The sequence below is a fragment of the Rhipicephalus sanguineus genome, chromosome 1 (genome assembly GCF_013339695.2).
Source record: "Rhipicephalus sanguineus isolate Rsan-2018 chromosome 1, BIME_Rsan_1.4, whole genome shotgun sequence".
NCBI classification, from domain to species: Eukaryota; Metazoa; Arthropoda; class Arachnida; order Ixodida; family Ixodidae; genus Rhipicephalus; species Rhipicephalus sanguineus.
In genome coordinates, this window is record NC_051176.1 from 178,639,424 (window position 1) to 178,654,792 (window position 15,369).

General features: G+C 42.6%; 1 protein-coding gene across 2 annotated transcripts in view; it reads right to left on the reverse strand.

The window, feature by feature from the left end:
- The window catches only part of LOC119403189 (piezo-type mechanosensitive ion channel component), a 144,442-nt gene that overhangs the window by 79,759 nt on the left and 49,314 nt on the right, over nt 1-15,369 (reverse strand). For both annotated transcript variants that reach the window (XM_037670152.2, XM_037670137.2), the window contains exons 10-13: nt 13,470-13,843; nt 6,022-6,211; nt 4,982-5,060; nt 3,528-3,745 (exon numbers count right to left, since the gene is read on the reverse strand). In XM_037670152.2, coding sequence (XP_037526080.1) covers nt 3,528-3,745; nt 4,982-5,060; nt 6,022-6,211; nt 13,470-13,843 — 861 coding nt within the window. The remainder of the gene's footprint in view (nt 1-3,527; nt 3,746-4,981; nt 5,061-6,021; nt 6,212-13,469; nt 13,844-15,369) is intronic.

Here is a 15,369-nt window from a genome sequence, read left to right on the forward strand (position 1 = left end):
ACCTGACTATACAGTGACTACAATATTTTGTTATATCCTAGTCATTACAAAACCTATTGGTTGACAACGCTTGATAATGTACTTATTGATGATGTCCATCCTGCAGCAATAGTTTACAGGACGTGAAAGCTTTGAGAATGCTACATTCCCATTTTGTCTGAGAACATAGCCTCCAAATGAATGTCCCAGCCTGTAGTAGTTCTTGCGACCTATATGGTTAATGAATCACTTAGAAGCGTCATGCACTAACAGAGCAGAAATTTGCACTTCCAGCGGAGCCCTCATCCCATAAAGTTTTGCTGCTGGGTGTACCTGCCTTGAGATTCAAGGCATCAACAATTTGGAAACTGAGAATATAAAATTTATTACATGTGCGAAGACTGTCTAAGACTTGCTTACTGCCCTGGACATGGCAAAAGAACCTACTTGGTTAACCATTCATCATCATCATCAGCCTGTCTACGCCCACTGCAGGGCAAAGGCCTCTCCCATGTTCCGCCAATCATCCCGGTCCTGTGCTTTCTGCTGCCAAGTTATACCTACAAACTTCTTAATCTCATCTACCCACCTAATTTTCTGTCTCCCCCTCACGCGTTTGCCATCTTTTGGAATCCAGTCAGTTACCCTTAATGACCACCGGTTATCCTGCCGATGTGCTACGTGCCCGGCCCATATCCATTTCTTCTTCTTGGTTTCAACTATGATATCCTTAACCCCCATTTGTTCCCTGACCCACTCTGCTCTCTTCCTGTCTCTTAAGGTTACACCTATCATTTTCCTTTCCATTGCTTGCTGCGTCGTCCTCAATTTAAGTTGAACCCAGGTTAACCATTATATTACCATAATACTGTACTTGATAACCAGGAATTCTTTTCAAATCAAAGCTGCAGGAGAAGGTTCACACAGAAATCATGGGGTATGCAAAATAATGTGATCACAACAAGCTGGCAGGCACTGCCAAACTTTAACTGTATATATATATATATATATATATATATATATATATATATATAAAAACATGAGTAATAAAAGATATTGAGTTTTGCTTGCGCATGGGAAAAGGACATCAACACAAGGAAGTAAAACAAAATAAGAAAAAAAGTATGGCGGTTAGTATTATAACAAAGTGCCACAAGTGGTTATCATTTGGGCTGTACAGTGTGATTGCTGATTAACTGCTACATTATTGACTACAACACTAGGCAGGATAGCCTGGCTACAGCAGCCCCTCTTCAGATCCCAAGCACATCTTAGGAACCTAACCAACGCAGAAGTTCCCATGCCCATATATTATGTTCTTTTCTTTATATCTCCTCCCCTGAGCTAGAGGCTACTGAAGATCTCGAAACTTGCAGGTCCACTCGAGAAATGCAAGAAATACAGACAACGCCAATAAGTGACTCAAGCAGCTGAACTACTTGTGCATAACTCACACAAGCATGAAGAATGCATTTCTGTAAACAAATTAAAATACATGCATTGTAATCAAGTGCTATTTTTTTTTTCTTTTCTGATGATCAAATTGGATAGCATCACATTTGAAGATGCATTTGAATCAGGCAAATGTGGTACCCTGCAGTAAAAAAAAGTTGTCTACATTAATCTAATGTGGTCTTTTTCATGCTATAAAGAATTAAGCAGCACCATGCAGATCGTGCAAGATCTATGGCATCATACAAGGTTGGTGCAGGAATTTCACCAAACATTAGTTTTTGTAATGGAACGGCAGTGCAACTACACACACAGACAGAAGAAAGAAGGTACACGAACCTTCGTGTATCTTCTATCTGTGTGTGGTTGCGCTGCCGTTCCATTATGAAGTACAACCAACTAGCCCAAGTTTCAGTCGTATTAATTTTTGTGTCTTTTTCTGGCAGATTACGGTACATGATAATTACGCATGTGTAATGTAGCAGTTGTGCCACACTGTATACTTTTGGTGTCCTTTTAATGTGCCTCACAGGAACAGAAATCCAAACCAATTCAGGGGAAGATGGAGACTTGAAGTGATGAGAACAGGAAATGTCGCTGGAGCTATTTAAACGAAGAAAAATCACAGTTTCGCTTAAGGGCAAAGCAATGAATGCAATAGCAAGAAATTGTAATGTTATATGAAGCGAGGCTAGCAGCTAACTCTTTTACGTCCAGTCTCGTGTAACAAAACGCTGGTTTAACCCCTTAACTGGCTCGTCCTGCCCAAACTGTCCCCAAACTGCTTTGGATGAGCAGAGCTCGTCCTAGTGGAATAGGTACTCCCCTCTAGCGTTCAGGACAAGAGGCGCTCTTCTACAGCTTAGATTGCGTGTAATCCACCAGATGGCAGCATTTACTTGACAATTTATTTTTCTCCTGCGGAAAGAGCGCGGTTTTTGTCCACCCATGCATAGCTGGGTCGTCAACACGAGAAAGAAGCTTTTCATTTTCGTCATCTTCTTCGAGTGATGATGATTCGGATACAGATGTTTATCTTGTGTCCAGAAGTGAAGACAGCGATGGCGGTGAATTGAGCATCTCCTCCGGTGATCATGGAAAACAGCTCGGAAGCGAACATCGCGAGTGCTCGCCAGTGGATCCTGCTTGATGCGGACAATCCTCCTGTGAAGCCTCCTCGCTTTCCATTCTTGGCCATTACAGACAAGACTTTCAACTTGTCATCGCCAGATGACGTTATGGAATATATTCAGCAGTTTCTTCAAAAGTGCTTCATTTGCTCTCAGAAGCGAGGAGAAAACGGGAAAAAGTTGAGAAAGGAAACTCGCCTTTGTTGCAGGAGCTCCAAGGTCCCCTTGCGTTATTCCGTGTTTTGATTTGACTAAGTATGTGGTACAAATATTTTTTCAACATCGACTAGCTACTTTTTAGTACAATCAGATTCGAAATCAGCAATAAAAAAATAGGCATTTTTGGTTGGGAAATGTTCAAAAAAATAAAGCACTTAAGGGGTTAAGGGAATACGGCCGCTTCAGGGACCGAAGCAGTTTACGTGCTACCAGTTCTTTAAATGTGAAGTAAGCGTTGAGAACACAGCAAGTTTACGGGCAGTCTCCAGATATCTGTCAAGATAGCACGTGTGCCAACGACCGCGCCCTACGAGATATCACAGCCTCCCCTCCCCTCCCCTGGCGTCCCTTTATACTCCTTATGAAAGACAGGTGGGGCGTTTCCTCTCTGCTTGAGGAGCAATCAACGGCAGGCCTTGCACACGGGGTGATGTTATCGCATGTGACCTCTGTGTGACTGAGACAGCCACGTCATTTCATCCCCACTTCAGCTGTGTTCGTTGCCAGCACTTGCGAGCTTTTACTCATGGATAGAACATACGATGCGTGGGGCGGTATTATCAATTTGGACTTTATGTGGAAAATGATGGCGATGGCGACGCCAGCAGCAAAAACTCGTCGAGAGTGTCCACATAACTGCTATCACAATAAAAGTCCTCTGGTCAGAACGTTGGCTCCAGCAGCATTTCCTGTTCAATGATTTCTCATCACTTCACAGGAACTAAGTGACAGTTAAGCCATACTTACCTGGAAGACGAGGATGAAGAACAAGAAGAGCAACATGTAGGCGATGCGATAGAGTACCACCTCGGTGCCACCCAGTGAGATTACCATCAGCATGGTAGCCACCACCCAGATCCAATAGCGAGTCAGCCATTGCTGCACCAACTGGCCCAACCGGCGCACATACAGCTGTGTGCCCACGCCAAGGCTTGATGCACCCATGCTCATCTGCCGCCGAAGCTCTGCAAGAGAAACCATGCTTTTGAGACTCTTAAGCGTCAACCAAAACAAAATGCTATGCCTTATTAACTGGTCATAAATGAGCAGTGGAAAGACTGCACATCTTTATATCTTTGAACACTGAATCGGACATTTGAAGCGCACAGCTAATCAACCTAATCTTGTAGGTTACACTTGTGCTGTGCTGTTCTCAATGTTCTGGGTTCTGCGTCATTCCTGGTAAATGATAATGGCAGCATTTTTTTTTTGGTGTTGGAAGCATTTTTATACTTTTTGTAGAATCCTTGTGATGCATATATAATTATATAGAGTGTAAAATTTTGCAAAAACGTTGCTTTAGATTTACACTATCTGAAACTAGACTTTTTAGATGGTGCATAATTTCATTGCAGTAGGCCTTTTAAATGCACACAGAACACTGATGCCTTTAAAGAGCATCTCATGTCTTGTATTAGCTAAAGTACGTAAAAAGGTGTCCATTATAAATGTGATCATCACAGTCACTATGATGTGCTGTATAAATTTGAAGCGCAATAAGACCTTACCACGTTGAACACACTGTACTGTGGGTTCATGTGAAAGCTTACGAAGGTGAGCCAAAAAGTGTGATCGCTTCATTTTCTTATGTGTGCAGTAAAGCCGCGTTCGGGCTGCAGTCTCATCTCTCATAAGTGTCGTATCACATAACTGCTGGAACGTCCGTCTGTGTAGCTAGCAGCCACGTGGTATGTTCACATTGAGCCCTTCGATAAGATATGTTTTTTACGACGGGCCAATCACCACTATGAAAGCTACTGCGTTTCACATTTTTCAACGTGGCTAGGCTAGAGGGCAGATGCGATGTGCACTCTCATTAATGCGCGTTGTGTCTGCCCTCTAGTCCGGCCTTAGTGTGGCTGGGGCAGCCAGTTTGCAAACACTATTGTTCAACACTATTCGCAAACACTATTCGAAAAATATTCGAAATTTCGAATATTCGCACACCCCTACCAAACAGTCAAGTATGTCCACTACTCAAATGAAGTTTTAGTAATTTCATGATGTTATTCAAGGCCAAAATGAAGAGAAAATAAATAAACTTGTGCACAACAGCACAGGTTTATTCATTATTTTGTTCAGTCATTCAAACTTATGCAAAGAACCCAAGTCAGCAGTAAAGACGATGTAAGGCACCATGTTTACTGTTGACCTATACCTGACATGAACCAGAACATTCCTAATTCAAGTTCATCACTCACCCATGCCAAGTGCAGGAGGAGTGCGTTGGTGCTCCACATATTGTCGCAAAGTAATCCAGAACATGATTGTGTACAGCATCTGTTTACACAAAAAGAAGAAAACACAGGGGGAGCCAGCTGCACACAAATCTAAAAAGAGTGGTTCTGCTGGAACAGCTTAGTATTGCAGTGCTAATAGGTATTGCATACAGCTGTCAAGATCTAAATTTGTACTTCAGCTAATGTATTGCCTTTCTCAAGAGTTTAAACATTAGTTTGAAGCAAACCCTCTAATCGCCCTATGACGACAAAGACAGTCAGAACACTCAATGTATTTCGAGCTGGTTTGATAACCGTATCATTAATTGATATGGCAATAGTGCATGGCCACAATGCGACCTAGCATGTTTTAGTCAGTGCACAGAGACTGAATATGCGAGAGATCTTGCACACAGTGAAAACCAACTACATACTTCATAAAGCATCACCACTATGCATTTGGAAGGAGGTCAGAAAGCACTCAATTTCATTTTCCATCTGTGCTTTATTTTCCTCTAAAACAATCGTTTTTATGGCAAATCAGTACTACAGAAGCCCGTAAGATGGACAAAGGTTGATGACAGGAAAAACTTGTCATCCAGCGATTTGCACTGTGAAGCTACAAACAAGCTCGGATCTGGGTTCAAATACCACACCAGGACAATTTTCTTTCATCTATGAAGCTGCCTAAGAAACCTGTACGCATTTCCTTCGTAGCATCATGATACTAATGGGTAGATGAGAAATCAACACTTTCAAGAATCATTTTTCTAATAATTTGGCTGGTTGAAATGGAGTGTTTGAACCATGGTTTTTCTGGCTTTGATCAAGAGTGGGCTCCATTTCATGTGATCCAAGATGGAGCGCAGCGAGAACCAGCTGAATATACCATTAGTTCTCTGAAGCATATCTTCCACTCACATGTCAAACTTTTGCTCAGCCCCCCCAATACGCATTCCTCTGTAGTACTACAAGTCAGTCATGCAGTACATGCTACTGCAAGATGTTCACATCTCACTAACCTTGACAGCTAGTGGCTGGTACGAGTTGTAGCCATACTTGAACAGGCCCACCTGGGCCAGGTTGACTGCATTCACCTGCTGTGGTAGCTCCTCATCAGTCAAGTCCAGGCTGTACAGATACTGAAGCAGCAGCAAGAGCTCCGCATAGGCCACCAACGCAGGCGACGATCGCAAGCAGGCCAACCGGGAGCTTGCATGATGATGTACACACAGAAATTAGATTGCACAAAATAAGGCCATGACCATATCGCTTCTTTTTAAGTGCTTCCATCAAACAATCCACAACATAGGCAACCAAGGTCAAGGGGCATCCTTAACATGTTATTACAAATAAATGTGTGAATTTTTATTCAAAGAACCACTACGAAAAACTAAAATTAATTGAGGAAACTAACTAGTCCACTTTTTTTTTTTGCAAAATTTCGCCCACGCTTTACAAACATCACAAAGAGGCCAAAGAGTGTCAAAAATGCATGCATAATCTGTTATAATCGTATGCAATGGTGAGCTAGATGGTGCATATCCATTATAACTTTTTATTTTACTCATTTTATTCACTCATTGTTATACTTTAGCAGCGATTCAGTCATGACATTTGGTCATGTACTCCCCTTATTTCTTCGTCTTGGAGTCGTTACAATGCTTTCACCCTCTCATCCTCTTTAACAGGAGTACCCCATGACTGGGGATTTTGCACCTGTTCACCACAATGACAGCGTTAGTCACACAGATAGGTAGTTTTTAAGTAAGGAAGCGCAAAGCAGTTAGCAGATCAATATCCTCCCATAGGTACACTAACTGATACTGCCCTCCATGACAAAGATCCAAGAATAGTTTACTACTGTTCATGCACTGCTACTGCCTACTTATCTAACATGTAATGACCGCCAGCTGAACTGGCTGCAATGTTCATTTCACATGGTGCTATCCTTCCACCTCCTTTTACTGCATTCACTCATTGCACTATCTGCACTAACTCACAGGCTTTCATTAAATCTTGCACTTAAGTGCACTCCAGGTACTGGGCAATATATATTTATTCAATATATATTTATATATTGTGCAATAAGAGTCACGAAGAATGGTTGCCAGAGTGTCTGCCTTGCATGGATGCCTGGCTGCACATGTCACTGACAACAAATTCGCCAACATCCAGCAAGGGGATTCTTTCCTGTGCTTGAGAAATTTGGCCACAAGTTTGACTATTTAACCCAACTGACCTGTACACTGCCTTGGGCATAGGTTGGCAAAAAATGTGGAGCTCACTCAGACTAACTCATGAAATATATTGTGCCCTTAGCACTCGCTTGGACTCGCTCAAGTTTTCCTCAACCGAACTCACTAAGACTCAGACTCACAAAAATTTTTTTCTCAACAGGACTCACTCGGACTCGTACTCACCAAAATATTACACACCCTGATTCACTCAGACTCGGACTCGCGGCTCGATCTGAGTCTGTGCGAGTCTGAGTGATTCGACTCGTGAGTGAGTTTGCCGACCTATGGCTTGGGTGAAGCAAAGGCAACCGAACAGGCTACACTTAACGTTTTCCAGAGAACCTTATGAGGATTCCAAAAAAATTCATTTTTGCTGAAGCAAGTTCTTGCAATGCAACATCACAGATCCAGTTATCACACGTACCCATTATGCCAGAGTATGCTTCAGCCTTGATTTTTGATTAAGAGCCCCAGTGTATTATGCTGTCACGGCTGTGTGTCCCTTTGCAATTTATCTCGGAGCCCACATGATACACTTGCGATTAACATGTCTGTCCTCATATTTCACATTCATTTAATGGTGAGTATGACAAGAAACTTCATCACTATTCAATAATAAGTATAATAACACTGAAATCTTCTGACAATCTTGAAAGGATGAGTTGAGGTATGATGTCCATAATTCAACTATGTGTCAGTCACTCTTGAAAACAAATAGCAACACTGCTGCCAACTTAAAAAGGTCATGAAGCACCCCTTGGGCTTGTTGAAAAAACACACCCTGTGGAAAGCTGACACGGCTATGAACTGCTCTGCCAAATATTACAGTCATGCGCGCCGCGTAAAGGCCACAAGCGGAGCACGAAGTTGCCGTTTCCCCAGGCACCCTCTTTTCAAACAGAGGCCGGTTCTCACTCTCGTCGGTGGGCGGGGCGTCTGCACGTTGACGTCGCAGATCTGCCAGTTTACGTCGCAAGAGACATAGCATGCTTATTGGCCGATAGCAGATGCAAATCGAGAGCGGCGTTCGGATCAGATGCGCTTCTTGCCACGAGGTGCCGCCACTTGCCAGCGCCACACTCCTCAGTACATGGTAGCCGCACTCGCGCACGCGAATCACAGCGGGAGAGCGATCGCGTTTCATGACGCGCGCTGACGTAACTTCTTTCCCCCGTGCCATCCCTCCCTGTGCAGCTTCCAGTGCGCTCGTCGGCACGAGAAAAGAGAGAAAGCGCTGAGAGCGTGCGCCAAACCCCCGTAACTCCGCTCATTCTTGACGGATTTGAGAAATTTTTGCGGCAATCGATTCGGGAGGCAGTAAACTGAGGTCATACTGAGCTCGAACAATTACTGCTAGATCAAGAACCACACATTGTAGCTATCACCGAAACGTGGCTGACGCCAGATATCTTCAATGATGAAATCGCTCCTCCTGACTACGCAGTAATCCGGAAAGATCGGCCCACGCGCGGTGGTGGCGTAGCCCTACTGATAAGCAAGTCTATTCCTTTTGTCGCTCTTCCTGATGTTTTGGGCGCTGAAGCGGTATTCTGTAAAATTATGTGCGATGGGATTAACATAGTTACCGGGTGTGTCTACAGAAGCCCCTCTTCTGGGAATGATTCTATTATAGCGGTTCAACAATTTCTTCAAAGTTATGCTCACAACTCTCGCCTAGTTGTCATGGGGGACTTCAACCTTCCTGATATAGACTGGAACACCATGCAGTACACGTCACATTCATCAGAGACACTTATTGATTTAATTCTAAATTTCGGTCTACAGCAGATGGTTTTAGAACCAACAAGAATAACAGAGGAAACGAAAACAATTCTTGACCTTATTTTGATTAGTGGCCAATTTCCGCCAAATGATGCAGTCGTAAATGTCGTCCCAGGGATTTCTGATCACCATATACCAATCTGTAAATTGAAGCTAGGATTTAGCATAACATCGCGATCAACAGTAACAACTGTCCGAAACTTTCATAAAGCTGATGATGCTAGCATTCTCGCCTACTTGGCTCACGAATTCGATAAGTTTTCAACCTTGGCTGTCAATCCATTGACTGATGTGAATCGAATTTGGTCGAGCTTTAAGGCTATTGTCACATTTTGTATTACCAATTTTATCCCCCTAAAGACTAAAAGGCAACGCAAACATAATCCGTGGGTGACACGCGAAGTATTGCAGGCCAAGCGCAAAGTGAAAAGGCTACGTTATGTCATCAAAAAAAAAGGCAAAAATTCAGTGCGCGTGTCTAACCTGGCAAGTGCTATGGCAGACTTCAAGAGAAAGGCAAAACTTGCTAAAGAATATTATTTCGCCACCGCACTACCAGACTACATTAAGAGCAACCCTTATCGATTCTGGAAACACTTTCGGCCTGGCACAGGAACAACTTCATCTCTAACCGATAGCGAAAGAACGAGTCAGGCCAATATGTTCAACAATTATTTTCAATCTGTTTTCACTGATGACAACCGTATCACTCCTACAATTATTCCGATTGTCGCAAAGCCAATTGAACTATTAGTTATAAGTGATGAGGGTATTTTTAACCTTCTTCTGAACTTAGACCCCAAAAAAGCATGCGGCCCTGATGATATCGCCAACAATTTTCTGTTACGATATGCAGAGTGGTGCAGTAAATACCTGGGCATTATATATCGCAAATCTGTTCAAACTGCTAAACTTCCATCCGAATGGAAAGTAGCAAAGGTTATTCCAATACACAAATCTGGAGATACAGCTGTTCCCTCTAATTTCAGACCAATATCGCTTACCAGTACGTCATGCAAAATACTCGAACATATAATCCTAAAGCATTTAACTGTCTTTCTAGAAAATAACAACCTTCTGTCTCCCCACCAGCACGGCTTTCAGAAAGGGTTATCAACTGTAACCCAGCTTACTGAAGTTGTACACGATCTTGCCCTTTGTATAAATAACCGTTCCCAAACAGATATAATACTGCTTGATTTATCGAAAGCGTTCGATCGTGTCTGTCATACCAAACTGATTTCAAAACTAGAAAACACAATAGGGGGTGGAGAGATTACGAATTGGGTAAAAGATTTCATTAGTGACCGCCAACAGTTTGTGGTTTACGAAGGCGCATTATCAGGGACGGCTTCTGTAAAGCCAGGTGTGCCCCAAGGCTCCGTCCTTGGGCCATTATTATTTCTTATCTATATAAATGACATTACAGCCGACATAGACTGCAAAATTAAGCTCTTCGCTGACGACTGCGTTATTTACAGGGAAATTAAAGACAGCGATGACCACAAGGCACTAAATAGTTCATTGGAAAAAATTGCTCACTGGTGTGAAGAATGGCAAATGTCGATAAACTTAACGGTCTGTGTGACGGTGACCAGAAAAAAGGCACCCTCTGAGTTTACTTACACAATAAACAACACACCTTTACAAAGAGTCACGCTGCAGAAATATCTCGGTGTTACATTAACTTCCGATCTGAGATGGGAAGCACACATAAATAACGTCACAGCTGCCGCTTTGCGCAAGCTGTTTTTCTTAAGAAGGCGTCTCCCACTTGCACCGACACAAACTAGGCTCTTAACCTACACAACATTCGTTCGTCCAATTTTAGAGTACGCCAATACTGTTTGGTTCCCTCAATATGCCACTTATATCGCAAGGTTAGAACGGGTACAAAGGAAGGCCGTAAGGTTTATCTACAACAAGTATAAACGCACCGACTCGCCCACTAACCTTTTAGAATCTTGCGGTCTTCCTACGCTAGCGACAAGAGCAAAACTGGCACGATTAAAATTTCTACACAACCTGCTTCATAACCGCAGCCGCATCGATGCATCAAAATACATCTCCCTAGCAGAATCCAGAGAACTAAGACACAAACATGCATTCACTATTACAGAATACACCTTGAACAACGATTGCTTCAAGCATTCATTCTTTCCCCTGTCAATAAGAGAATGGAATAGTCTAGATTCCTCGATTACCAGTATACAATCATTGTCAGAGTTCACCTCAAAAATCGAGGACATGTTCTGCAAATAATTTTCCAGTTATCTTTTTCTCTTTTGATGAGCTGTATTATCGTTTTTTCTAGCGGTTATTTTTGTGGAATAAATGTTCGCGTTCAATTGCGCGTAAACAATTTTGTTTTGCTGGGTGCAGTAACTGGATCAAAGATACCTAAGTGTGTATTTTTCTGGTGTATTGTTTCCAGCGCTCTTGTGTTTGTGTACAACTAGTGTTGTATTGTCATTTTACTAGTAGTTATTTTTTGTGGAATAAATGTTCGAGTCCAATCGCGCGTAAACGAATTTGTTTGCTGGATGCAGTAACTGGTTCAAAGTTACCCGAGTGTGTATTTTTCTGGTGTATTGTTCCCAGTGCTCTTGTGTTTGTGTACAACTAGAGTTGTATTGTCTACTAGATAAGAGCCGTCTTCTATGCCGTCTTTAAGTATGTACCGATTGCTCAGTGTTTGTATACAATTAACGCCATTTTTTCAGAATGTACTTTTTGAATTTTGCCTCGAGACCCCTACAGGCATTTCTGCCTCCAACCATTCTTACACGTTCTGACAAATATGCCGCTGTATAAAACGTGAAACTGAAAACTGTATTGTGTATCCAAGAACTGATGCCCTTCTGCTTTGGTCTCGTATGAGACTGGCAGTATCGAAAATAAATAAATAAATAAATTAGATCATTACTTGGAAAACTGGTTCATGACCCCTTTAAAGAATAGTTGAGCTGCTTCAACTATTTTAATTGCAGCTTTAACCCTTTAATGCCTGAATTATGAAAGCGCCGAAGAAAAAAATTTGTTTTTCATTTTTCAGCTTTAAATATCAACCTTAACTTAAATCAGCAGTTGTATTATCCAAAATGCAACTTTAATGCATACTTTTAGGTATGTCGCGAATTCGCGACAACCGGCACTTAAGCCAATAGTAGCTCAATATGTTCAATGCAACGCAAGTATGGCATCGCCGCATCAATGAAGCGGATCTCTTCAGGGCAACGTAACTTGGCATCGTCATTGTTGTTAAATGCAAGTTTGACTTTATTGCCTCCTACAAATCACGTGACATCGTGTCGGCCACCGTGCGTGCCCTAGTATGTGCCCAGTATAGCCGACTTCTTGGGAGCCGACTAAATGACATGAAGGTGACGGCACCGAGAAATAGATCTAGCTCACCACGAGACAGAGCCAGTCCTTTGTTCGGATTTTTCTGTGTCGCAAACAGATTGCTCTGTTGAACGACATGTTCCGTGAAGGTGTCATAAAAAATTCCTTGAAATATTGAATAGGAGATCGGACAGTGTCACATTGAGGATGAGTGGTTTTCCAGTGCCGCCTTTCCCGCTGTTCTTAAGAGTCTTTTTTTTTTCCCACCGCACTGCATGTTTTAGAGAGGCACTAGCTTGGCTGGTCTACCACATCTTCGTCTTCATCCTCACTGCCTGCTGAAGACACTCGTGCTTGTGCGTGAGGATCGGGATCGACATCGTCGTCGTTGCGGTCAATGAAACAGCTGTCATCACTTTTATCTTCAGATGGCAAGCGCGTGCGAAGCCTTTTTTTCCCATGAAATGAGCGGAAGTCCACCATGAACTTGTCATACCGGTAGTCATCACTGACTGACTCAAATGCCGGATGTCGCGAATTCGCGACATACCACAGAAGCGAGGATAGCGCAGGAAATAACATACTTCAAAACAACGTGAAATGTCGTGTGCAACCTCTTGTATGCGTGCACATCGAAAAAATTTTAGAGGAGATGTAACTTACGTCCATCGGGCAGAAAACAACGAAGAAGTGAGAGCTGTTGCACGTGCTTCATGCTCTCCGGCAACTGATACACAACACTGGGTCCCAGCTTGCAATACCTTGCATGCAATGGCGCTAGATGTCTCGTGCTGAAAGCTACATTCCCCGCAAATACGTAACAGCCGCCGGGGAACGCATCAACGCGTTTCGTGTTTTACTTAATCGGCGTCTTTCGGTATGTCGCGAATTCGCGACAACCGGCAGTAAAGGGTTAAGATGTATGTTTAATTAATCATGACAGAACACATGTAATTGTCTACACATTTATTTGTATGTGTTAATAATATATATAGCATGATATTAAATACATATGCTAGTTTACAAAGTGATGCCCTCCCCCCCCCCCCCCCCCCCCCTCCACCTCAGAGAGATAAAAAAACAAAACATGGAAAACCTCCTACCTGGGCATCATCCACAGGACACAAGACCACAGCAACAGCACAAATGTGAGCCATGAGTGGTAAGTGATGCTCCAGGCCATCATCATTATGAGGGTGACCACATAGCTGCCACGTGTCAACAGCCTGCAACCCTGCAGTACCATGAGCAGCACGAGCTGGCGGCTACCGGGGCCCCGTTCAGGCACGCTGCCTGCTACTGTTTCATCCTCGGCTCCACAGCCAGTTGCTACACTGGCCCCTCCAGCTGAAGGCACCGCTCCCCCAGACACCACTGTGCCTTCCAGAGAGGTCCAGACACCACTGGCACTTGGTTCCGCACTCTCCTTGACGGCCATGCTCTGGTATGACCGACCCACATGGTCATTGTCCAGTAGCTGGAAAAAGCCACAAACACAAAATAAAAAGTGACTAAGCTAACTGCACATACACACAAAAAGTGGTATTGTGGAACAACAAACCACTGAAGGGTGACATCAATTATTCCTACTCTGCTTACTACTTTGTCAGACTGGACATCCATAAAGAGGCTGTTTGATCTATCCAGAGCAGCATGGTCTACTTATTAATTGTTAAACATCTACACCAATGTGAATGAGCTAGAAGTTAGCCAACAGCAGCTAAACAGAAACTTCATTGAATGCTATACTCCTAATGCCTTAACATGACCCTAAAGAGAAACACTCAGTCAGTTTGGACTGATAAAGTCTTTTTGGAAAACTGTGCTGCAATTAATTTCACAAATATAAGTAAATCATTACAGGACAAAATGAAGGTAAACGCTCAAGTTCTTGAATTTAGCCTCATTACTCCACCACTGGTATATCAGTGCGACATCACGGATTTCAATTATCTTTCCGTCAATGGTACCGTAACTAGTCATAGTCAGTCTTTGGCTTCTTTAAATTTTTATGTACAAATAACTATCCAAGTTCTAGCCTTTCCAATCTGTGAGGTCACAGTGAGCTAGCTCGGGAACATCAAGGTGATGCTACTATATGTCTGTCCTTTTTGTGCTTTTCTGGCTCACTAATAGATGCAAAATAATTTTTCCCTTTAGTGTCTTTTTGATTTTAGAGATACCAGTGTACAAAGAATAAAGAGTACCAAAAACTACTAAAATGCCTATTCTAATAGTAGAAAAATTACACTTAGTAGAACCTAGAACCATCTCAGCAATATTACTTTTCACTAAAACACGATCTGTTTAAGGTACAACAGATATTTGCGTGACAGCAGGACCTTAACAGCACATGCACACATTTCACTTTTTTAGCAGTGGAACAGGAGAAATAGCAACTGCAAGACAACATCATTACAAAATATTCCTACCAGCAAAATCAGATGCGATACGTGAAGCCCACAGAGAATTATGTTTTGTGAAATAATAAACATAATACATAGTGCCCACTTAAGCTTTAGCAAAAAAGTGAAAGCACTGAATAATGAACTAGATTAGGGCACGTAAGGAACAGTTTTTCCAGCAGTTACCACAAATGCAAAGCATGAGAGGAAGTGCAAAGATCTTTACAGAATAACACAGTGAGCTGTTCTTGGTGTCCTTTCTATTAACCCTTTGAGGGTTTACATTGTACATGTACGACATCACCTAACAGGCACCAAAGGGTTTACACCGTACATGTAAGTCACTGCCTGTATGTTTAAAACACTCCTTTTTCGATCATTTCTCTTGCCTGGCATAACCTGCCACACTTTGGGAATACGTGGAATTTTTTCTACCACCGATGCCTCTCCGCTTCTCTTTTATGCTTTACTACAGCAGTGCGCCGGCTAGCTTCAGTTTCACCCTTCGGCTGGTTTCCGCTTATTTCCCCTGCAAAACTGATGGCTTTCTGGTTTAGAATGTTTCAAAAGGTGACAGATTTGTTACTATCTTGTTTAT